This window comes from Maniola jurtina, chromosome 14, assembly GCF_905333055.1.
Source record: "Maniola jurtina chromosome 14, ilManJurt1.1, whole genome shotgun sequence".
In the NCBI taxonomy this organism is placed as follows: Eukaryota; Metazoa; Arthropoda; class Insecta; order Lepidoptera; family Nymphalidae; genus Maniola; species Maniola jurtina.
The window spans coordinates 4,342,197-4,367,716 of NC_060042.1; the positions used below are offsets into that span (position 1 = coordinate 4,342,197).

The following is a 25,520-nucleotide window of genomic DNA, read 5'->3' on the forward strand; positions in this document are numbered from 1 at the left end:
TGTCTCATGTTGCCTTAATTTCGCTTTGGTATCTTTTTGTAAACAACCCACATTTGATTAAAAATTTTATTGAGTTTGATTTGGTGATTAAAATTTTTAGTTTTTTTTTAATAATTTAGTCTTTTGTGAATTGGAAAGTAATTTGCAATGAGTGGTTCAGATTTTGTATACATCGAATGAGAAGTTAGTCGTTTGGATTTATTGTTGACTTGATATTAAAACTGAGAGTTCGGCAGTTCAAGGGTAGGTTTTAATGATTTGACGGAGGGCAGGATAGCCCATGATTTGGATTTGACTTAGGGCAAGGAAGCCCACGACTGACATGACAAGATTGATTAGAAACACGAGGACGTGTTAAATTCAGGACGGCCGAACTGTAAGGTTATTTTTAAAAATTGATTCCAGTTGTCAAAAATAATATAAAATTATTAATTTATCTAATGCAGGTAGTTTGATAAAATCGATATTTCGCTCATTCGATGTCATACAATCTGTTGCTAGGAGGCCAACAAGATTGAACTTGCATAAATACGGGTGTTTCGAAGGTTTTAGTTTAGTCTCCTTCCGAGATTCGGAGCGATATCGCATATTTTCGGTATTTGGATTGTGAACTGAATAATTAGATGTTGTGATAGCAATCACGCTCTAATTAAATTATTTATTTTGGCATTAGTTTGTTTAGATTAAAACTCTCGGATAACCTTACACATTAAACTTGTGTTTTTTTTGTGTTGGTTTTGGAGAGGACATTCCAATAATTCGATAAAATATTTAAATAATACCTGCTTTCCTGAGTGACGCCAATAATGATAACCCATCGCCGCCCACTACTGAGCACGGGTCTCTTCTCAGAATGATAAAGGTTTAGGCCATAGTCTGCCGCGCTGTAGTTATAAAAGTAGAGAAATTCAATTTTTTTTTGTTCTGCGAAAAAGTACCAGTCATGTTAAGTATGGGTACCTATAATATAGGTAAGTAAAATTATTTTGTATAATCTGATGCATGTGTTTAGGTCCTAAACAGTTTTAGGAAGTTCGTAAGCAAGGCATACTTTTGGGAAAATTGATGGTACAGCGTTTCTTTTTAAAAAAAATTCAGTACACACGAAGCCGTAGCAAAATCTTCCGCTTTAAAAAGCATTCCGCAAACTGCCGATTATTTGGTGATATTTCCTGAAACGACAGCGATCCATTTTTGCCTTAAGTCTTCATTTTTGGGAAATCTATCGTAAACAGAAAAAAACACTTCCATTAAACAATCAAATTATGGTTACCTTACTACTTCTGTATAGTATAGTACAGAATGTTCGCCATATTGTTTTGCTTGACACCCAGTGTTGTCATCCTATTAATTTAAAAAAATATTTATAATACTTTTTAAACTAAATGATATTTTAATGACATTATAAAATAAAGATAACGGTATGAAAATTACTGCGAAAACAAAAGAAAGTAATCTTGTTGTTTGAAATTAAATAAACAATGAATAAGAACTTTGTGAGCTACATCATAATTCGTACCATAGAAAATATTTTTTTATGCTTGCAATCCATTAGACAGTGACACAATCCAATTTATAGACCTCTCGCTCGGCTCGTTTTTCCGCTTAGCATAATTGTATTAGAAATTGGACTTTATGCTAATGCAACAGAGTTTATTTTTGCAGGGAATTAAATCTGAAGTGCACAATCATGTTTAGGTAGCACATCTCTGACCCTGGTACCTTTATGATATGCGGTAGTTAGACGTAGTGATTACATACTCTTTGGTAGTTAGCATAGATAACACACGGTATACCAGGTAGTTAGTCTGTGACCGGATTCGTGGTCCGTGGTCTGTAATTGATGAATGGAAACCAGAAAGTGTCGTGTGGCATGATATTTTCAAATTTAATTTAAAAGTTTTAATATTGAATTAACTAAACGATTGTGATGTCGGAACACGTACTCCCGGCCGAAGAGCCGGTGCGGTTCGTAGCTCCTATTATTCAGGACAATCCGACAGGATGGGGACCTTGCGAAATGCCGGACCAATTTAGGGATATGCCTTACCAGCCTTTCAGTAAAGGGGATCGTTTGGGGAAGATTAGTGATTGGACTGTCGTACAGGATAAGAAATACCAAAGTAAGAAAACCTTTTACTTCACACTTTAGTTATCAAACATAACTTACAACTTTGAGGTTATAGCTCGTAACTTAAACCTAATTGACACAGTGTTAGTATCTTGTATTGACTCTTAAATTACTGATTTTATCGATAGCTTTTGCAATGTTTTAGACAAGTATGCGTCTCAATTCGGCGCTGGTTCGTCGTACGCGTACTTCCACGATGAGGACGAGAGTACTTTCCATCTGGTTGACACGACGCGAGTTCAGAAGCCGCCGTACCAACGCGGAAGGGCCCGAGGACAGCGTGGCCGCGGTGCCAGAGGTGCCCGTACTCCTGGCGGCATGACTACATTGAACAAGGTACACACTTACATATAAAAGGCTAAACTGCCATAATGTATTATCATACAACTAAAACTGCTGGGTCTAGAAACTTAAAGACTGCATGTTAGTTTTCTCTATGATGTAGAGTTGTAGACTTACTCTAAGATAGGATTTTTAAACATTTGAACCTAGCCCAGGTGGGTCGGGTCAATCAGTGGTTTATTATAATAGGACTGCCTTACAACTAGAGATCTGTAAGATGTGTGTGAACTGTGAAGACTGATGTAAATGATTTACGTCCATATTGTTTTTGAAGATGACATGATACAGTGATACATCAGTTATAATATTAATGTTAGTCTAGGAATGGGGATAGATCTCCAAATCAGGATTGAAGCATCTTCCAAAGTTTTCCATTTCTTCCTGTCTTGGGCAGCTAATGTTACTATAGGTTTTTTAATACCTACATAATTGTTGTATGTGTAATATCTATACTTTTCTTTAGCAACGTGACCGTAAGCTTGGCAAGAGATGGGGTCAAAGAGGTGCTCCAATGAAGATTCGTGATGCTTCTGTTACTGTTCGACCAACTTGGGTCACCATTGAAGATATGGATTTCCCCCGTCTGGCTAAACTATCATTACCAGGAATTAAAGAAGGTTTGCATGATCTTTCAAACAACAAACTCTAAGTAGTATGCACTGATGGATTGTTCTGAACAAGATGTTCTTTTGTTTATCATCCAAGTGCTAATATTTCTTTCTTCTTTGGATGGACAGGTCTTTAAATTTCCTTTATCACTCCATCTCCAATCCATTGTGGTTGCCACCAGAGTTGATGTTATTAGCACCAATGACCTATTATTTTTAATTGCATTTTCTTTTGCAGGAGAGGATATTGCGTGCTGTGGTACCTTGGAGTACTATGATAAGGGCTATGACAGAGTGAATGTGAAACATGAGAAGCCACTTCAGCGCATCGACCGCATCTTCCATACAGTAAGAATCACATTATATTTACCTGACTCCCAAATTCCCAAGGTGCTTGAATGTTGACCTCACACAGGAAAATGCAACAACAACTCCCTTTGGCAGTGTTCCCAACAGATTTCAACATGGGGTTATTCAAGGGGCATATCAACAAATTCCTAAAAGGCTGAGTGGCATTGGCGGTTCCTCTGGTGCTGCAAATGTTCATGGGCTGCGGTAATCACCTAACATCAAGTGACCTTTTATTAAGTGATGACATGCTGTGGTGCCTACTTGTTTGCTCGTTATTTTTATACTTAATTGAAAAAAAAATTGATACCTTTTTATTTTTTTACCTACATTTAAGGGCAATTAGGAAATAAAAGTCTTCACTATCAGTTGCTTGGATTGTTAAAAAATACATATCGAAAATTTCATCATCAGCAGTGAAGGGACTGGTCTAAATGGACTAATGGACTCCAAAGCCACACCTTGATGCCGGTTCCACAGTAGTTGAATTCGATAGGCTATTACTGATAACTGAAAGATGCTTTTTGGTTCCAGGTAACAACCACAGATGACCCTGTAATCCGTCGCCTGAGTAAGACGACTGGCACTGTGTATGCCACTGACGCCATTCTGGCCACCATCATGTGCTGCACCCGCTCCAACTACTCTTGGGATATTGTTATTGAGAAGATTGGTAAGTTGTGATGTTCCAAGATGTGATAAAGTGCAGTGTGGGATGACCTCGGACCTGATGGACTGACAACCTTAAGAGGATAGCGGGAAGTGGGTGGATGAGGAAGACAGAGGATTGTGGGTGATGGCGCGCTTTTGGGAAGGCCTATGTCCAGCAGTAGCAAATAGGCTGATTGATTGATTGTGATGCTCCAAATACTAATAGTAAGCCAGACATCCATACATCTCTTTCTTAAGCAAATTTGCGAAGAATAAACTAAGTTTCTTGCATGTGCATTCATAAGAAGTGAAACCTTAATGAGTATCAGGGGCATGCACATAGTAATCTAGGTTAGGTTTAAAGATATTTATTCTCATAAAGACAAAGAAAAGTCATTCACATGAGAACTTAACTCTAAGAATACACTATTCACTATTTTATTGCATAAATAAATAGTACTCATTCAATGCATTTATCGAAGTAACTTGAATTACTCATAATGTGAGCAGCTAATTCAGTTTTAAATGCATTGAATGAGTGTACATTTTTTATCTGTGCCGGTATTTTATTGTAAAACTTGCAAACGGAACCATGGATAACTCGGAACTGTTGAGCCAAATATCCTTCAAAGTACCCTCCCGTATACCGCGGTATCCTATTCCTCTGTTCACTCACCGAATCAGTAGAACCAATCTAGGTCGTCATTCGTTAATACCAAGGTTTAGTAGTACATATAAGGAATTTTTGGACAAGGACATTACCACGGATCTGTTTTGCGATAACCTGGCTAAATTTAAAGCCAAGTTGTTCAAATCATTCGATTCCTCAATAGGATAACGATAATTAGTGTCAGTCCCTAGCCGTAAGTATATTGTATTTTAGATGATTTAGATAATTTAGCTTAGTTTAACTTAACTTTACTTTAATTTAATTTCCATCTTATTATATTCTTTTAAAATTTATAACTTAGGTATTTTTTCATATTCCTTAGGTTAGCAATTATATTATATTTTATATTTTACTGTACGACTTATGTTTATGTTAATGTATGCTGTGACTGCCCGTAAGTGGAGTTGCATAAGAGCCCTAGAATTTAAGGAACAACATGTATTTAATCTAAATGTGTAACTCTGTGGGCGGTACATAAATAAATAAATAAATAAATAAATAAATAAATAGTAAAGTTTAGCTCCTTCATAGGTAAGGGTTTTTCTGCCATAATTTGTTCTGGTTTTGGGTAGGACAAGGTAACTGGCTCGACAAGTTTTAGTTTTAATTTTTGTAAATGTGAAGTAATCTAAATAAAAAAGGAAAAGGTGACTGACTAAGTGATCTATCAACACACACCTCAACTACTGAACAGATCGGGCGAAATCTGGCTATTATGGCATAGATAACCACTAAGAAAGGATTTTTGAAACTTCAACCCCTAAAGGGATAAAACAAAGGTTTGGTGTAGTCCATGCCGACGAAGTCTAGTTTAAAAATATGCAGCTTCTTTGCAACAATGTCAAGTCGCCGGCACAGCCTGCCATGCATTCGCTACACCTTTTATTTTCAATATAACCTTTCCCCTCTCTTCATCCCATGCTTTCCTACCACCCTGAAATAATTCTATGTATGTGTCATTAGGTGACAAGCTGTTTCTGGACAAGCGCGACAACACGGAGTTCGACTTGCTGACCGTGAACGAGACGTCCGTGGAGCCGCCCGCGGACGATGGCAACTCCATCAACTCGCCGCGCAACCTCGCTCTGGAAGCCACGTTCATCAACCACAACTTCAGCCAACAGGTGTGTACAACCTGAACGAATGACGCCTGGGTCAAAAATAAATTATTTCTTAGTTAATACAAGTGTCATTTAAAAATTTATAACACCCCCGACAAATGAAGGTTACAGTAACTAGAAAAGAGCTGATAACTTTCAAACGGCTGAACCGATTTTCTTGGATTATACCTAAGAACACTCGATCAAGCCACCTTTCAAACAAAAAAAAAACTAAATTAAAATCGATTCATTAGTTTAGGGGCTACGATGCCACAGACAGACACACAGATACACACGTCAAACTTATAACACCCCTCTTTTTGGGTCGGGGGTTAATTAAATAGAGGGTCTTCCAAAATTCGTAAAATCCACATTCGCTGGTAGTTTTAAGTTTGCTAACCATTTTAAATTATCGGTTTAACTAAAAAAGTACGTCAAATCTTATGACGTCACATCTGTGTATTTCATACAAGCTCTCATACTAAGCGAGCGTTTTGACATTTGATAAAAAGTTGCTGATTTGAGTAGTAGTCATCCCTATTAGCAAGCGTGACTACACGAGGTTTACTTTCGAATGAGATGTCTATGAGCCGTGGATTATTTCAATAATAAACTGTACTTATTGTATTTTTAATAGATCAAATATTTATGTATGTTTGAATTTTCCAGGTGCTGAGAACTGGCCCCAACGAGCCAAAGTACAAGTTCCCGGAGCCTAATCCGTTTGTTTCTGAGGAGGAAGGAGAAGTGGCCTCGGTGGGCTACCGGTATCGCAAGTGGAACCTCAACAATGGAGTGGTATGTTTGATTACTATGACTATTTTACCTTTATCGTCCTATATTATCATACATTACCCTCGACAGCTGTAGCCACCAGGAGTAAACTATTTCAAGATGTTAGCAAATTCCTCTGTGAAAAGGTTATCCCTGAAAAAAACCTTTATAAGTACCTTAACTCAGGTTGACAAACATTGAATTTTGTACCTCAAAGTATTTTATCGTGGATGCTGCAACTTGTGGGTATAGAAGTAGGTCTTGTTTTAATTGAGAATCGCCTTACACATTCTACCAGGTACCAGTGTGCAGAATTGTTGGTTTTTGTTCGAAAATCTTAAAAACAACATCTGAATTTATGGACAGGAAGTTCCCACGCTCTATCTAATCCCTCACTAGGGCCTGTTAAAACTTTGAATCTGTCGTAAAACTTTTAAGGGGATAAGATGACTACAAATATTCATATCCAATGTGTGTTCTTTCTAGGTGTTGGTGGCTCGATGTGAGCACGACGCCGTGTTGCAGGGTCCGCAGAACGAGACCCAGTTCCTGACGATCAAGGCGCTCAACGAGTGGGACTCCAAAGTCGCTAATGGCGTGGAGTGGCGACAAAAGCTCGACACGCAGCGCGGCGCCGTGCTCGCCAACGAGCTGCGGAACAACTCCTGCAAGCTGGCCAAGTGGACTGTGCAGGTGTGACCCTACAAGAGACCTATAGCCTACAGTAAACGTTTATCGGTTAATAATGATGATGATGTTTTTTTTTTTTTTTTATTCACTATAGGTAAGCGCTTGACCACAATCACACCTGATGGAAAGTGATGATGTGGTCTAAGATGGGACGCGTTTACCTAGAAGGTGGAACAAGAGTGAATAGCACTCTTGTTTTAAAGATACCCGGATTGTAATTGGTAGGAAACAGACTATAGAAATCAGCGTAAATTATCTTGTTTGTGACATTTTTCAGGCCTTACTAGCGGGTTCGGACCAGATCAAGTTCGGCTACGTGTCCCGCACGCAAGTTCGCGACAACTCGCGTCACGTCATCCTCGGCACCCAGCAGTTCAAGCCGCACGAGTTCGCCGCACAGATCAACCTCTCCATGGACAACGCGTGGGGCATACTGCGCTGCATCATCGACATTTGTATGAAGCAGAAGGATGGTGAGTCGCTTCTCATGTCTAGGTTATCTGCATCTCACGATGGATAGGAACTTGGACGTTGCTGCAAGACTTTGTGACATAGATCAACCTCTCCATGGACAACGCGTGGGGCATACTGCGCTGTATCATCGACATTTGTATGAAGCAGAAGGATGGTGAGTCGCCTCTCATGTGTAGGTTATCTGTATCACACGATGGATAGGAACTTGGACGTTGCTGCAAGACTTTGTGACATAGATCAACCTCTCCATGGACAACGCGTGGGGCATACTGCGCTGCATCATCGACATTTGTATGAAGCAGAAGGATGGTGAGTCGCCTCTCATGTGTAGGTTATCTGTATCACACGATGGATAGAAACTTGGACGTTGCTGCAAGACTTTGTGACATAGATCAACCTCTCCATGGACAACGCGTGGGGCATACTGCGCTGCATCATCAACATGAGTATGAAGCAGAAGGATGGTGAGTCACCTCTCATGTGTAGGTTATCTGTATCACACGATGGATAGAAACTTGGACGTTGCTGCAAGACTTTGTGACATAGATCAACCTCTCCATGGACAACGCGTGGGGCATACTGCGCTGCATCATCAACATGAGTATGAAGCAGAAGGATGGTGAGTCACCTCTCATGTGTAGGTTATCTGTATCACACGATGGATAGAAACTTGGACGTTGCTGCAAGACTTTGTGACATAGATCAACCTCTCCATGGACAACGCGTGGGGCATACTGCGCTGCATCATCAACATGAGTATGAAGCAGAAGGATGGTGAGTCGCCTCTCATGTGTAGGTTATCTGTATCACACGATGGATAGAAACTTGGACGTTGCTGCAAGACTTTGTGACATAGATCAACCTCTCCATGGACAACGCGTGGGGCATACTGCGCTGCATCATCGACATTTGTATGAAGCAGAAGGATGGTGAGTCGCCTCTCATGTCTAGGTTATCTGTATCACACGATGGATAGAAACTTGGACGTTGCTGCAAAAATTTGTGACATAGATCAACCTTTCAATGGAGAACGCTTGGGGCATACTACATTCTTGGCATCTGTATGACGCAGAAGGACGACGATGATATATTTTCTGAAAATTTTATTCTAATACCCTAATTTTGATCCATGTTTTCCTCTTGTCCAGGTAAATATCTAATCATGAAGGACCCCAACAAGCCCCTGATCCGTCTGTACGACATCCCGGACAACACGTTCGAGTCGGACGGCTCGGAGGAGAGCGGGGATGAGCCGGTGGACACGCCCTTCGCGCCGCTCTACTCTTACGGGAACTCTAAAAGAGTTTAGATTTGAATACGGCCGAATAGTGAAAGCCATTTTAAAGGTTAAGAGGGTCTTACTTTATCTTTTTGGCGTTCTCTCACTCATAAAGGAGGTTTTACCAGTGTAGCCAGAAAAAAGGGTACGAAATTTGTACTTTTTGCGTAATGTATCGTCGCATAGTCATACCTTTTTCAAAGAGCCTTAGGGCCGATTTTTCAATCGTCTAATAACTTTTATCAGAGGAATAAATTTGACGTTTTGACAGATTTCCTATACAAAAACTGTCAAAACCTCAATAGGTTATTTAGTGATTGAAAAATCGGGCCATAATGTCATTTGTGACTTTTCTACGCCTTAATATTTAAGATGCTCTTAACAATTATTTAATTGGCTTTTCAGTATTCGGCAGTATACAGGTATAGTTATAGAGCCAGTGGCAATAATATTTAATGTATGGTATCACCGTTTATTTCATACTAAATAATTTAAATGTGTTTCTAGCTCAACGGTTTATGGATAAAGATAAAAAAATGAATTTGTGTTTAATTATTATTTAAATTTAAAAAGCGCATTTTTTTTAAACAACACTGACAAAAAATACACGTTTTCTTGCATAAGCCCTATCATTACACAAAAAAAAGTCGATGATATCATAATTAAGTGATTTTGCCACCAGCTACTTAACTAAAGCTCTTTATACCCAAGCCTAGTTATCTCTAACCTAAGTAATAGGATGTATTATTTCATATTTTATTATTCAGTGAAATAAAAATCTTTTGGTCACATTACTTGTTTTATTTAAACAAATCATACAAATTGACACTTCATAAATAACGCAAAATTTTAAGATCTGGCTCGCCATTTTGGCTGTGTGATGGTTGACTGTCAAAGTACTATACTTATTTTAGGTGAACCTTAGGTACTTTTGACATTACAGTTAACACAATCACGAGTGAGTTCTCAAAATATACGATAGAATTGATTACATATCATCTCAATATTATCTACATAAATATAGGTACTTACTTAAATTATAAAATCATAATTTCTTCAATAACACAATATTTTTTACTTATAATACATACCTATTACAAATATGATTAAACTCTGAAATTATTTTCTGTAGGTATTTGCATGCTTCAATAAATTCAATGGAAATGAAGGTAACCTTATTCAAACAAGATAACTCAATATGGTATTCTTATCAAGAAATGCAAACTAAATAGGTACCTACTAACTTACTTGACAATATAATAAATATTTATGTAGCTATGGCAAGTACTACACAGCCTTATCTGCAAGGAACTATAAAAGTGTAAATACATACCTAAATAACAATTATGTACTTTTATGCTAAAATATACAAAATACATACGAGATCAAATTATAACATTGTTCCATACAAATTCTACTAGTCAAAAAATGTTACTTTACCTAAAAAAATATTAATGAAACTACTTACTATTTTGTGAAAGTACTAAATAGTATAGAATTTTTGACTAGCTTTTGTACCAGCATTATTTTGTACAGGTTTATACACATGTCTCAGCTTAGAGAAAATTTATTTATTTTATTGTTGTTCAATTTTCACGCATTATTTTCAGTTTTATTCAGTCTCTCCACTTCGTCGATTTTAATTCGCATGTTGTCCTGAACTTCCTCCAAACTCTTGCCCTTAGTCTCAGGCACGAAAAAGTATATAAAGAAAATTCCAGCATACGCTATACTCGCGAACGACCAGAAAACTGTATAGTGGCCCAACCCATCTTTGATGCCTTGGTAAGACTTTGTGACGAAGAAGTTTAGTATACAAGCCATCATTGTCGCTGCACTCGAGGCCATAGCTTTAACGTTGATTGGAAACAGTTCTGCTTGCATTATGTAAGGTAAGTTCCCTATGCCCATTGCATACAGAATGTTGAAACTAAGCACACCAATAAGAGGTAGTGAAGATATGGATGACAACGTTTTAGGACTGACTTGTACAAAGTCTTGCAAGAAAAAGTACAACCCCACTATGGTTAAGGCGACAGCGACGCCGAAACTAGATGTGAGCATGAGAATTCTGCGCCCGAAATAACCAGCCAGGAACGTAGCCCCAATTCCTGAAATTATTCAAATTACTTATCATATTATTACTTGGTTGGATCCAAAATAGGTTCTATTGAAATTCTAAGAAAAGTGCAATCGTAGCTCCTACCTTGTAATATGGTACCTACTCACAGGACAAAAGTCGGCAAGCACATGGGTGTAAAGAGGCAGTAAGGTTGAAATCTATAGAGCGCACTTTGACTTTGCTTAGACATAAATTTCAGTTAAAAGGAGACCGATTTATGCCTGCGGTATAACGCTGTCTCGTTTTAACAGTGCGCAGTGTCTTAAGTCTGAGCAAAGTCAAAGTGTGTTCTATAGATCTCAGCCTAAGTGTTTTGGTCTTGGTAAAGACAAAGGTACTTTGGAGACTTTCTACATTCATACGTTTGCCGGCCACCTACAAATCATACCTACTTAGAAGATATTAATTATGGTCGACATTGACGTTAATGTGTTGAAATATAGTTGCAGACAAGACCAAATCAAAGGACAAGACACACTTGTGTAGTGACATGACGTGACAATAAGCGATCGGAGCTTTACATCCCTAGTTGTGGCGCTCTTGCATGTTACGTCATACCAAGATAGAATTCTGTGATTTTCCAGTTGCCGATGAGTCGCCCGATTTTGTTTCAAGTTGCAACACACAAGCACACAATATACCTACTATATTATTGAGTTATTGTACCATTTGAGAAGTAGGAACCTTGTATAGACAAGAAATTCTTACCTGCGCCAAGCTGTACAAATCCGTACACAATACTTGCAAAGGGCCCCGATATGGAACTACTTTGTCTGAATATGATTTCCAAGTAAGACTGGATGGCCAAACTGCCGGTCATGTATTGCAATACTTTGAGACCTGTAAAAAAATTGAAACTCTCAATCGTAGGTACTTTCTAGCAGGCTTAATTAATCTATGGTGTTCTTCAAAACCTATCTATCAGGGTACCTACTACGTATAACGTAGGTAACCTGGGTACAATAATTTTTTATATTGTTTGATTATATAATAAAATGTTATGTATAGTTCGCGGCAGGTCGACATGGCAATCGGGGTATGAAGTGAGTCATGGAAGGGGGGACGCCCCGCACACTCCGCACCGGTTAGCGCAGGGCGCTGTGCAGGGCGTCCCCACCCCGATTGTCATGTCGAACTGTCGCGAACTATAAAAGTACTTATATTTTTATTTTGTAATGAGTTTGATGAACTGTATTGTAATTAGGTACAAAATACCAACAGTTCATCGACCTAGTTTTACAATATACCTACTAAATATAGACCGTATACTTATTATAAATGCGAAAGTGTGTCTATTATATCTGCTAGCTTTTCACGGCCCATCCGTTTAACCCACCTGATTTTGACTCTTGCATCCATAGGCTACCTGTTATCCCGGAAAATCTAAAATTCCCACGGGATTCAAAAAAAACCTAAATCCACGCGGACGAAATCGTGGGCATCGTCTAGTATTAATATATAATAATGACAAATTTTTCGAATCCCCCAATCTCAAAAAGAGGGCTCTCATTAGCTTTTTAATTTTATCTAGGTGCAGAATATTATTGTCTAATATTTGAGGCCCCCAAATCAAAAATATGCTGAGAACTTCATATTATTTGTAATTTTAGTCTGTCAGTATTCATAGGTCTCATAATTTCATCCTTTATAGAATAGAAATAATGATGGTTAGTTATTGATCGAGGCCCCCAAATCAAAAAAATTGCTGAAGGCCTCATTGTACCCAACATTTTTTTCTTGTAATCCTTGTCGTTACGGCCTTATTCGTAAAAATAACCAAACCTTTTTACGCAATGAATTTAATGAAGAATGAATCTTTAAAAGATTTTTCGCAAACAATTGAAATTACTAATACCTACCTAGTTACAACAAAACAGTTGGTACAGTCGTGGACAAAATTTCTCATTAGGTTTGTATTTGACGCAAATAATAATTTTTTTTTTTATAATTTTCTTAAATATTTTGTGCTGATATAAACTCACCTGATATTATATAGATAGCCTTCCTATATTTCAAATTGGTTATTAACTCTTTGAAAGTAGTTTTATTCTCCATACTTTCTTGAACATGTAAACGCATAGTCTCTAATTGTTCATCTACCCACTAAAATTACACCTATTACATTATTTACAGATTCTTGATAACAGATCTTTAAAAACGTATAGGTATACCTATCCATTAAAAAGCAGATTTTTAACCTATTGTTAGGTACATTATTAAAATCAATTAATAATCCTAATAAAAAAGGTTTTTTAATTATTTGTTTAGAATACCTAGATTTACTTCAAAAATTAAAATTGCTTCAATAAACAAATCAAATCAATAAGTAGGGAACTGCCCAAGTAACACAAAACTGCATTAAAAGATATCACATGAGGTCCACACCGGTACTTTAAGCATTTATGAAGACTTATTAGAGTCCACCGTTACTGTAAAAGCCTACTATTACGCTTCCTCCTGTACATTGACTTTACTAAGTACCACGAAGACACGCTGTAATGTTGCGAGCGTTACTATCAGGTACGCAGGTCATGTTATTCAGCTTTTAGCAAGTTTCAGTACTGTCAGCTACAATAAAGTATTTTTATGGACTCAAACTAAGCTATTTTCTGAATAAAAGGTCACAAGTGTATCTTTAAAATGTTTGCATTTTAACTGAACATATGTGAATTATTATAAAGCTATCAGTTACTCCGTGAATTCAATTAACGCTTCATGCTGCATATAGTTGAACTTTCACAGTTTTAATCAGCTGTTATACGCACTCTCATAACTGCACTTATCTAGCCCACATGATTCCTTTGGGTGGACGTATATGGTGTTAAATTACAGCAAGCAGGTATAAAGCTATTCACTTGTAACCCTTTGTCCTTACTTGGGCTGAATAATTGTACTCCCGTAGGCATTTAATCAGCTCATGGAGTTATTTAAGATCCTGAAAAGTTCTTTTTCAGCGCCTCACCGTACTTGTATATCATTTATATTATCAGCGTTATAAAAACCGGCCAAGTGCGAGTCAGACTCGCGCACCGAGGGTTCCATACTAGGGTATATTTTTCTACATTTTGCACAGTAAATCAAAAACTATTATGCATAAAAATAAATAAAAATTTGTTTCAGAATGTACAGATAAACCCCTTTTATATGATACTCCACTTCGTATAGTTATCTTACTTTGAAAATTTAAAATACCTACTAGGCAAGTAATTATTTGTTTTAGAACACATTTTATTTGTACTATAAGACCTACGTACCTGCCAAATTTCATGGTTCTAGGTCAATGGAAAGCACCCTATACGGTTTCTTGACAGACACGACAGACGGACAGACAGACAGATGGACAGACAGACAACAAAGTGATCCTATAAGGGTTCGTTTTTCCTTTTGAGGTACGGAACCCTAGTAAATAATAGGGTTGTTGTAAAAAAATGTAGAAAAAAGAATAAGAATTAGTGAAATACGATTGGCCAATCTTTAAGAGTTCTAAAAACGAGTTTTGGCCTATACTTTGCAACGTTTTTAAGAATCCTTTTTGCAGACCTTTTGTCATTGGCATTTATTTCGGAATAGGCAAACTGAAAAGGAAAATTGAAATGGAAAAATTGCTTAAAAATGGTATTTATTTATCTAAAATTAAAGCTTGATTAGCCATCAGAGTCTTCATGGTTTTCGAGCTGATCACTTGTGCCAGCTGCTCTGCTGCTTGTTGCTCTTGCTGAGAGCACTTGAAGTGCAAATGTCGAATAAGTCCCCTTGGGAATTACCCTGAGAAATAAAGTTATAATAAGTATTATAAACTAAAGATAAAAGAACGAAAAAAAGAAAGAAATAAATTAATAAGTACTGACTTATTCGCTCATGTAAAAACGTTCACCACGGACCCCTAATAGCTAACCCTTGACAGATTATACAGCTGTTCATTGGGTAGAGCATTTGCGTAATGTTACCAACTATTCAGCTGTACATCAATCTATGGCTGACTTATTAGACACAAGGACTACTCGTATCAGCCTTTTGCTGATTAATATATCCCTAGCACCTTATTATAGCCCTTAAAGCATTTATTTGGCATTATTACGGTTCACATTGCTTGCCCACCATTTTCTATGTTCTAAATTACAATATTTATTATTTATTTACTGTTTATTCTTATTTTGTCTATGAAAATATCTATTGGATTTGAAAAAGATTTTTAATAAGTTATACGTAAAAAGCTTATCGTCAAATTCAAAGAAATTGCTGGCATTTTTATATTATTACAATCCATTTTTTATTAAGATTTCCAAGGAAACAGTTATATTACGAGGGCGCGTGAAAATTTTGGTCTAAAAGTATATGATATTTGACAATAAACTTGCTTTCCCCATCAAACCGGCACTAATAAGAAATACAAGTTCTACTTACCGAAAATGAATTAACTTTTTACTTCCATTATAGAAATGTCAAATTGTATGATGGTTTGCGCACAAATAAAACGAGATAGTGTGATGTTAAAGAATATTTGGAGTAATATTTATTCACAATTTCGCCGCCCGTGCTCTTTTAACTGCATAAAAGCGTAAACAGGTTGCTTAATTAGTTGTTTGAGCTGTATAATAGGCAACACACACTCTCTTTATCAGTCAATGTTCAGCTCTTGGGCCGAATGTTACCTTTGTTAATGCTTATTAAATGCTTATATAATGCAGTTAATCAGCTAGTTGCTGCATAATTTGTGCCCAAATCAGAGTTATATCTTCTGAGAATGCTATTATTCAGCTATTATTCAGCTTGTATATAGCATGTTTTGGAGCTAAAGTTTCCAACGTGGACAGTGATTCAGTTGATACGCAGAACTTTTGTGTTACTTGGGTGTTAATGCAATATCATACCACTTCGTCCTTTGTTCCTTTTATAGTCATAAATTCCTTCCTAGCCGCGGCCAATCTGCCGTAAGTCAAATGGAAGTAAGGGGATTCCGGGACCCATAGACAAATAACAGCGTAGAACACAGAGATAAAAAGCACTATAGAATTCAATGCTGTGTAAGATACAAACGGGCCTATGCCGTATACAGCCAGACTTCCCAAGTTGTTCATTACTTGCACTAGCATACCTAGTGCACCTCTGACCTCTTTGTCGGCTATCTCGGTTAGATATATCATTGTTACCTGAAAAAATAAATGTCTTTAGGGTTAGGGACTGCAATGATTATTATGATTCTTTAGCATTATAAAAATTGTCATCACTTAATTATAAAATACGCATCTTGAGTCCTGCCTGGCGCTGATCGTTTATTATATTTTTATGGTAAGTAAGTAATCATTGATGAATGATGAGATATGTAAGTTATCACCAATCTCCATACAAGTTGTGGGCATTTCGGTACAAATAACATGTTCCTAACTTTTCGTTAGTAGGTAGAGGGTACCTACTAAAAGTTAAATGATATATACATTACCTACCTACCTATTTCTTTCAACCCAATTATGAAAAAACTAACAGGTACATTGTCCGGAAAGCATTGAAAAAATAATAATTACTATGGTATGTAAAAGCCAGATTATTAATAACTACTTGGAGCACTATTTAAAAATACTTACAACAGCTGTGATCCCATTTGCTATTCCTATTAGAATCCTGGCAACGTACATAAGCTCCGGAATTTTCGTAAACAAAATAATGCCCTATAAAACCAAATTGATTGCAAATAAAATAGGTGCTTACATTCTACAAAGCGCATAATTTTACAGAAGCACATGCAAAGTTCTGTTTTGTCTTTAATTTCAATTCTGATACATTTGATGTCAGGTAAGAAGAATTCCAACCACAGTGCAAAGGATATGTCTGTGCCTCAGTACTCTACTTTTCTACTACGTGGGAAAAGTTGACTGACAAACCAATTGCGTGGCGGTACAGGCGGTGCATCATCCCCCTTGCAGAAGCGTACCACCAAATAGATCGAACCCACGCGCAGGTTCAAGGTCAAAGTTATTTTTCCTGTCACCAACTGTAGGTAGTAGATTTGACTACAGATAAGCATATCATTTCTTCCTTTTAATGTGACAGGTATTTTCGGAAGTGTATTGTTCTAATCTAGCATGACTAAAAGAAAAGCTACAAAGCAAAAGTAGTAAACTTAATAATTTAATCTTTGTAGTAGGCCAATGGTTAAGCAGATAATATTGCTAAACGTACCTACCGCACCTAAAAATCCCGGCACGGCCGCACTAAAGATGGTTGCTCGGCGCCCAGCGCGCTCACTCAGCACTTTGCCAAGGTAACATCCCGGAAACGCGCCCAGCGCTGCCAACGATACAACCCAGGAACTCTGCGCCTGAGCATTCATATCAGTTCATACCTCATAAGTCCCAGCAGACAAATATACGATTATAATATTGCTGTAGTGTAGGGGCGAAGTTGGGACGGTACTAAAACTCCGAGGTGTACAGATAGTGTTTATTGACGAGTACAAGTGGAGTACAGAGGACAGAGGTTGAGTTTGACACGAGTGGAACGACAAGAAGATCGCGCGTGGCACGATGCTAGCAAGTCGCCCGTAACCAATGTGTGCTGCGATATGTAGTTCGAGGGTGTTCGGCCGTGGGCCAAAGCGCCTTCAAAGCTGACAGTACCGAGTACAGGTGGCTTTCGGAATGACAATCGATGTTACAAGGCAGATACCTATACTTGAGCAAATTATTGAATGCTAACGCGACATAGTATACGACTAGCGCCATCTATTAGCATCTCTTATGAACTAATAATATTAGGTTTGGGTTGTTACATCCTCCCCCTCTGTCCCTGAAGACGTCCCGGCGAATGGGACAGGATCAAGACGCTCTTTTTGGTCGACCCCGTCCTCTGGGAGCTGTAGGTGTCTCTTGCTTTCGAGGTCGTCCTCTTCTTCGCATTGGTTGTACTGGCTGGGGTATGTCTCCAGTGCTGTCTGTTTTGTTGAATGGCATAAGAGCTGAAGAGTGGTGGACTCCTATTGGCTTCTCTGGTTCTGTTGTTGTGGCAATCTGGTAGGAACTTGGACCATGTTGGTTTAATATAACGTATGGTCCATCTCTACGTGGTGCAAATTTTGCTGAATATCCTTTAGCTGCATTGCTTATCGGATGTGTTTTTACTAGCACTAAGTCACCAGTTTCGTACTGTGGACCTATTCTTCTGGCTCTATCTGCATAAATTTTCCTTGCTTCTTCCTTCATTTCTTGAACTTCCTTAGCTTTCAGCATAGTTTGCGCCAGTAGTTTTATTTTTGGAGTTATTTCTGGTATAAAATTTTCTGTTATTAATATTTGTCGGAAGTCTTCCAAATTATCATGAGGTGTTCTCAATTCCCTTCCAAAGGTTAAATATGCTGGGGAGAAGCTTGTTGTTGTGCAAACTGCTGTGTTTAACGCAAAGCGAATGCTTGGTAATTGTTCACACCAGTTCTGTTGATCTCCTTCTACTAATATCGCTAATTGTGTTTTTAGATCGCGATTTTTTCTCTCAACTGGATTAGCTTGAGGATGATAGAGTGCCGTAAATGATTGTTTAATTTTGAAACAATATGCTACTTGTTGCATGACTGCGCTAACGAATTGAGAACCGTTGTCACTTAACATTCTTCTAGGTACGCCATATCTTAAGAAAATTTCGTTGATTAGAGTCACTGCACAATTTTCCGCCGTCGCTGTTTCTAGTGGAAAAAGTTCTACCCAGCGTGATGCTACGTCCTCTACCACTAATATCCAAGTCTTATTATTCTTTGATGGTGGCAATGGTCCGAATAAGTCGAATGCAACAACTTCAAATCTTTGATTCATTGTTGTGGTTTGTAATAAACCAGCTGGTTTCCAATTTGCTGGTTTGTATCGTTGACACGATACACAGTTTCTAACATAACCTTCTATGTATTGTTTCATGCCGGACCAAAAGTATCTCTTTGAGATTCTATCATACGTCTTCTCGCAACCGCCATGCCCTGCAAGCGGATCGTCGTGATAAGTGGACACAATAGTCGACCATTCATGTTGAGGAACAACTAGCTGTGCATCCTCCGAGTCTATATAAGGATTGTTCCGATACAATATTCCATTGTTCATAATATATCCTTTTTCACTCCAGTATTTGGCATTCTCAAAACTTATTCCATCTTCTAATGAATTTACTATTCTTCTTATATTTTCATCCTTCATTTGTTCTTTTCTGACTTCTGCTGGGTCCTTTATTGGCATATCTACTGTTACCATGCATATCCCACAATCATTTTTATTCTCTTCAGTACATGATGGACGAGATAGTGTGTCTGCAACCACATTAGTTTTACCTGGGCTATACTTTATGGTGAGGTTGTACGATTGTAGCTGTAAAGCCCACCGTGCCAAACGTCCTGTCGGTGACTTTAAATTCATCAGCCATCTCAAAGCTTGGTGATCAGTCACTACAGTGACTGGCAGACTTTCTATATAACCTCTAAACTTTTCGACTGCCCAGACCACAGCTAAAGCTTCTCTCTCCGTGGTGTTGTAATTCTTTTCTGCAGGTGACAGCAGCCGGCTTGCATATTCAACAGGGCGCTCATCTTCGCCCTCCCCCTGCAGTAGGACTGCACCTATGGCATAGCTGCTTGCGTCGGTTTTTATAACATATGGTTTAGTTTCATCTGCCTGGCGAAGAATAGGTGCCGAGGTTAACAGCCTTTTCAATTCATTATATGCCGCCTGCTGTTCCTCTCCCCATATCCACTGTGCTGTCTTCTTTGTGAGGCGCGTCAAAGGTTCGGCTATTCTTGCGAACCCTGCTATGAACCTTCTATACCACGAGCAAGTTTGTAAAAATGAAGTCAAGTGTTTAAGGTTGCTGGGTATCGGCATGTTTGTTATTGCCGCCGTTTTAGATGGGTCCATTTGTAGACCATCTTTGGTAATTAAATGTCCTAGATATTTTACCGTCGGACAGCAGAATCTACATTTCTTAATATTAACTGTTAAGTTGTATTTTATTAACTGTTTAAAAACTTTACTCAAATCTCTTAAATGTGACTCAAATGTTGGAGACATTATTATTAAGTCATCCAAATACGCTAGCATCTTGACGTCCTGTAGAACAGCTCTAAAACCATCTATTAACCTTTGAAAGGTTGCTGGGGCATTTCGTAGGCCAAATGGCATCCTTTTGAATCTGAAGATTCCAAATGGTGTTATAAATGCTGTCTTGTTCTGATCCTCATCACGTACCTTTATTTGCCAAAAACCGGCTTTCAAATCAAGCGTTGTCATAAATGGTGTAGGTTTTGCCTCATGTAGTAAGTCGTCCATGCGAGGCATCGGATAATTATCGGCTGTAGTTACGGCATTTAACCGGCGATAATCAAGGCACAACCTTATTTCATTATTTGGTTTCGGTACCATTATGATCGGGGCCGCCCACGGTGATACACATGGCTCGATAATTCCCTCGGATAACATTTCATCAATTTTTTTTCGCAGGATTTCTCTTCGGGGTGGTGAGAGACGATACGGTGGTACTGAAATGGGGTTACTGTTTCCCGTGTCAATGCAGTGTTCGACTCCTAGTGTGGGTTGACCATTTGAGGTGAAGACATCTTTATGAGTTTCCAACAATTGTCTTAGAGCTTTCTTTTGGGTGACGTCTAGAACCGTATCAGTGAATTCTACTTCTATCATTGCAAGATCTACTGAATTTTTGTTGTCTGGGAATAGTGCTGCAGATTCTGGAGACATTTCGAGTTCACTATACATTCGGTGTACTGTGATTTGGGCATCACGCATCATCGCGTCGGCAAATCTCGGTGAGTACCCATCGAATAGTTTAGGTTTCTTTTCAGGGCTCTCCAGAGGTTGAAGTTTGTATGAACGAGAGGAGCACTCTGTTGGAACTGCTGTGTGTCCTGTTTTCGGCGATTGGCTAGAAGCAGTATCTCTATCACTCGCTACACTCCAAGTTGTTGGGCAGTCAGCAGACTCTGTATCGTGTATTGATAATTTGCAATGTTGAGTAGATCGTTTAAAGATAACAAAATCTTCTTTGTACAGTTCATGTTCAACGTAGGGGGTATCTATGAAGTGGTAGGTAAACTGTGCCATATTTAGAATCATTCTGGCGTCCTGTAGAAATCCGACACCGAGTAATGTTTTGTTTTCTTGTGAATCAGGTAGCACGAGGAATGTGGTTACGATAGTACGTCCGTTGAGTTTGACAGAAGCTTTAGTTGACAATACATTCTTCTTTTTTCTGTGGCCATCTGCCAGCGTGACCCAAACGTTGACTGTTTCAAAATGGTACCCTTTGTTTTTAAGGCAACCATATAGTTCGAACGAAGCTATGCTGCTTTTAGCGCACGTGTCTACATAAGCGGTTCCAGGTACATCATCAACCTCCACATAAACTACAGGTCGCGAGCGCGCATCCGTTTGAATATTTACTGAGCTGAATCCGATTTCTTCACTTTCTTGCAGCTTCTTCTTCGAGCAGTTTTCGCAGTTGCTACGAACAACCCCTGGGGTGCCGCATCCGTAGCATGAAAATTTGGGTGCCGTAGGTGAAGGGGCTTGGGCGGACGCGGTTGCAACAGACTTAGTGGATGAAGACGATGGAAGATTCTGGGACATCTTGGCTTTTTTTCGGCATTCTTCTGCATTATGGCCGAGTAACTTACAAAAATTGCAGCGTTCCTTCTTGAAGCTACGTTTATGATTTAAATCTTTATCCTTATTAACTTCTTCGACTGCACGGGCCTTGTCTAATAGATCGTCGAATGTTTTTATTGACGATCGAGGCACCTTTTCTTTAATCGTCAGTTTAAGTTGACCAAAAACCATATCGAGCTGTTGCTCCTCCGTGTGTTCTGGCTTTGGTAGTTGAGCTAACAACATTCGTTTTTGGGCTACGAACTTCTCTGTGGCCTCATCGTATTGTTGTTTTATATTTATAATCTCTTGATAGATCTTGTATGCCGGTTTCTTAGGAGCAAAAGAGTGGCGCAGCTTCTTTTTGAAGTCATCCCATTCAGTGATACCTTCTTTGATGCCTTGCCACCAAGTTGCCGCATCCTTTTTTAAAATAAGCGGGAGGCCAGCTATTGCATCTTCGTCGGAGATTTTTTCCACTTGCTTGAAAACCGATACTGCAGCAAGAAAAGCCTCGACGGTGTTGCTATCCCTTTCACCTTCGTAAGAAATGGTGCATGTCGCGAAGGATCCTTTCTTACTGCCTCCTCCAACCGCTGCTAGAAGCGCCTTGAATTGTTCGTCAGATAATGGCATCTTGTCGGTGTTTTTCAGAGTCCTAGCACGTACAGTTGTAGTTCGCCCTGATCGCGTCACTACGAATTTCGGCTGCGAAGCGGAGCTTTTGCGTTTTTTCTCGCCGTCCAGCGTTGCGGATTCTTGCCGTTGGGCGCCACTTGTAGTGTAGGGGCGAAGTTGGGACGGTACTAAAACTCCGAGGTGTACAGATAGTGTTTATTGACGAGTACAAGTGGAGTACAGAGGACAGAGGTTGAGTTTGACACGAGTGGAACGACAAGAAGATCGCGCGTGGCACGATGCTAGCAAGTCGCCCGTAACCAATGTGTGCTGCGATATGTAGTTCGAGGGTGTTCGGCCGTGGGCCAAAGCGCCTTCAAAGCTGACAGTACCGAGTACAGGTGGCTTTCGGAATGACAATCGATGTTACAAGGCAGATACCTATACTTGAGCAAATTATTGAATGCTAACGCGACATAGTATACGACTAGCGCCATCTATTAGCATCTCTTATGAACTAATAATATTAGGTTTGGGTTGTTACATTGCTATATTTTTTTATTTTATACAAATAATTTACTATCTGTACCTACTACCTAAGACAAATAAATGATGGTAACTACTTTCAACCCAGGCCGGTTACCTAGCTAGGGTAAACCACGCAGAAGTCATCTCCTCTTCAATCCAATAAGAAATTGCACAACTGGGTGCAGAGTCAAAAATAGTAGTTACCTAACTATTAATGTCAGTAGGTATGTGGACGCACCATTAAAAGTTCCTATTTTAGAAAATAATCTGCTATCAAACCATATAAGAACTAGCTGATACCCGCGACTTCGTTCGCGTGGATGTAGGTTTTTTAAATTCCCGTGGGAACTCTTTGATTTTCCGGGATAAAAAATAGCCTATGTGCTAATCCAGGGTATAATCTATCTCCATTCTAAATTTCAGCCCAATCAGTCCAGTAGTTTTTGCGTGAAGCAGTAACAAACATACACACACACACACACACACACACATACAAACTTTCTCCTTTATAATATTAGTGTGATTAAATGATTGTAATAATAATTATATCAATAGGTAGGTACAACAGTCAGTACTAGTACTAGGTACACTGTAGTTATTAGTAGAGATAGTCTATTGTTTTGATCAAAGTATCGGTATTCAGTGACCTTTGATCTTTGATGATGATGACTGTATCAACCTAATTTCACTTGACTTTATCAAATAGAATAGACGACGCCCGCAACTTCGATCGCGTAAGATTTGATTTTTTAAACTCGTCGGAATGCAAGCTTTCTCTATATCAAACATCAAAACCAGTCGGTTGGGCCGTTAAAAGCTAGCAGACAGACAGACAGATTATACAAATTTTCACATTTATAATATTAGGAACCTAGGTACCATGAAAATATTGATCCTTACCTAAAGATTTTACAATCGGCGGCGTAAAAACTATTTAAGGGCTGAGGCCTTCAACATTTTTTTGGATTAGGGGCCCAACATTTAATTTTTTTATTTGTATTTTTTCTTCACTTAGAAGTTAGAATTTTTTACATTGTTAGTTACTTAGTTATTGTATCGTCTTTCTTTCTCTTCTATAAAATACATAGGTTTTATACGTATTTAGAGAACAGCTAATAAGTGGGTAATAATAATCATACTTACTACTTAGGTTACCTATTTAGTAGGTAAGTAATTAGATTATTAATACATACTTACATCGCTTATGTCTATATTTGCTTCTCCATTCTTAAACTTTGGAATAGCCGGCGAAGGCCACGATATCGCTGCACCAGTAAATGTAAATGCGAAGGAAACTGCCGAAAACGAAAATATTCTTTTAAACTTCATAAAATATAAGCAGGTAACTAACTAGGTAGTAACCAACAGTTCAAATTTTCCCGCTAAAACTTACCGCATAATCCAGCAAAATATTGCACTTTTCTGTTAGTCTTCGCCATAATAGCACTTTTTAGTAAATGCTAGCTACTTATTTTTAAAATATCCCAAAAAAAAACATTTATAAGAGTACCTAGGTACTTAAATAAATGTACAACACTAAAATACCAAAGGAAACCATCTCTGCATAAACATTATCACGTGATAATCGCCGAAACACGTGCGACGTGTTTGACACAGACCAGAAACCCGGGTGTTTGACACGACTTTATAATTATATTCCGAATACATTAGTCTGTGGCGCTGATTAGTCTAAGATCTGGCCAACGAAAGTACTGGAAAAGCGCGGCAAATTCAAAAATATCTGTAATCGACTATGGCAGCCCAAAAATTAGTCAGACTGGAGGAATTAGGTGGGTCATACTAATTTACTAAATCAACTAGAATACGTAGACTGTAGACATGTGGTTAGTATCATAATAGTCGTGTGCCTCTGGAGGCGAACCTGTAAATTATTTTACTCTCTGAGGCGAACTGTGATCAACGGCGAAGCATGCATGTAAAGATGGCGGTTTGGGCTGCGGACAGACTCCATTGCGCCCGACACTTGAGTTAAGACTCTAAAGTTTAGTGACAGCACAGACCACGAATCCGGCGAGTGACAGCTGACAGGGACCACAGTCTGCCACTCTAAGGTCCCAACGGCCAACTGGTCCCGACGCTCTTAAGCTACGGTTTCGGTAGTATATGAGTTTGTATGGAGCACTGTAATGAGTAATCGTCTGTTTAGGACATTTTAGCATATGAAAATAAATAAGACAGACACTTTTCAAAATATTTAATTCGTTACATTTCAAAAATAATTATTGTATTACATGCATTATCACCACAATAAAATAGTTAATCGGAAAAACACATAATAGGTATGTAAATAGGTAGGTAGGTTGTTAGTAAATGTGCGCACAGCGATGACTATTATATTATATAAGTACAGCGATAATATTTAATTATAGTCTAATCGCTAGAACTCACGTTTTCACGTGCATTGAAAGCCATAATAATACTTTGATTATTATTTATCGCTCCCTAACAACGGGAACCATATGTAATTAGGTATACAGCATCAGAATACAGGAAACTCATACAATAACAGCATTTAGATTAAATTCGATAAAATACTAGC

The 25,520-nt window shown here is 38.4% G+C and overlaps 2 protein-coding genes across 4 annotated transcripts; one reads left to right on the forward strand and one right to left on the reverse strand.

The window, feature by feature from the left end:
- The first annotated feature begins 1,821 nt into the window (after positions 1-1,821).
- Positions 1,822-9,858, forward strand: LOC123872168 (eukaryotic translation initiation factor 3 subunit D). Its single transcript, XM_045916333.1, has 10 exons — positions 1,822-2,123; positions 2,277-2,467; positions 2,937-3,090; positions 3,320-3,429; positions 3,964-4,102; positions 5,714-5,874; positions 6,520-6,648; positions 7,111-7,317; positions 7,592-7,787; positions 8,937-9,858. Exons 1-10 carry the CDS (start codon positions 1,931-1,933, stop codon positions 9,095-9,097), a joined length of 1,641 nt encoding a protein of 546 aa, XP_045772289.1. The 5' UTR covers positions 1,822-1,930; the 3' UTR covers positions 9,098-9,858.
- Positions 9,695-24,571, reverse strand: LOC123872171 (facilitated trehalose transporter Tret1-like). 3 transcript variants are annotated; one of them, XM_045916341.1, is made up of 8 exons: positions 24,354-24,571; positions 24,158-24,255; positions 17,371-17,505; positions 16,772-16,855; positions 16,061-16,339; positions 13,172-13,292; positions 11,898-12,029; positions 9,695-11,178 (listed from the first exon to the last, which is right to left on the reverse strand). In XM_045916341.1, exons 1-8 carry the CDS (start codon positions 24,397-24,399, stop codon positions 10,661-10,663), a joined length of 1,413 nt encoding a protein of 470 aa, XP_045772297.1. In that variant the 5' UTR covers positions 24,400-24,571; the 3' UTR covers positions 9,695-10,660. The 3 variants fall into 3 exon arrangements, with proteins under 3 accessions (XP_045772297.1, XP_045772298.1, XP_045772300.1); XM_045916342.1 differs by having other exon boundaries at positions 24,158-24,275; XM_045916344.1 differs by lacking the exon at positions 16,772-16,855.
- Positions 24,572-25,520: the final 949 nt, after the last annotated feature.

What these genes read in the sequence shown, in the direction of transcription:
- LOC123872168 (XM_045916333.1), top strand. Translation starts at nt 1,931, where the DNA reads ATGTCGGAACACGTACTCCCGGCCGAAGAGCCGGTGCGGTTCGTAGCT. An exon ending in GCATGACTACATTGAACAAG is followed by an intron (nt 2,468 to 2,936) that starts GTACACACTTAC and finishes ACTTTTCTTTAG; the next exon opens with CAACGTGACCGTAAGCTTGG. An exon ending in TGGCCAAGTGGACTGTGCAG is followed by an intron (nt 7,318 to 7,591) that starts GTGTGACCCTAC and finishes GACATTTTTCAG; the next exon opens with GCCTTACTAGCGGGTTCGGA.
- LOC123872171 (XM_045916341.1), bottom strand. Translation starts at nt 24,399, where the DNA reads ATGGCGAAGACTAACAGAAAAGTGCAATATTTTGCTGGATTATGCG. An exon ending in CAAATATAGACATAAGCGAT is followed by an intron (nt 17,506 to 24,157) that starts GTAAGTATGTAT and finishes ATGAATGCTCAG; the next exon opens with GCGCAGAGTTCCTGGGTTGT. An exon ending in ATTTGTACAGCTTGGCGCAG is followed by an intron (nt 11,179 to 11,897) that starts GTAAGAATTTCT and finishes GAATAATTTCAG; the next exon opens with GAATTGGGGCTACGTTCCTG.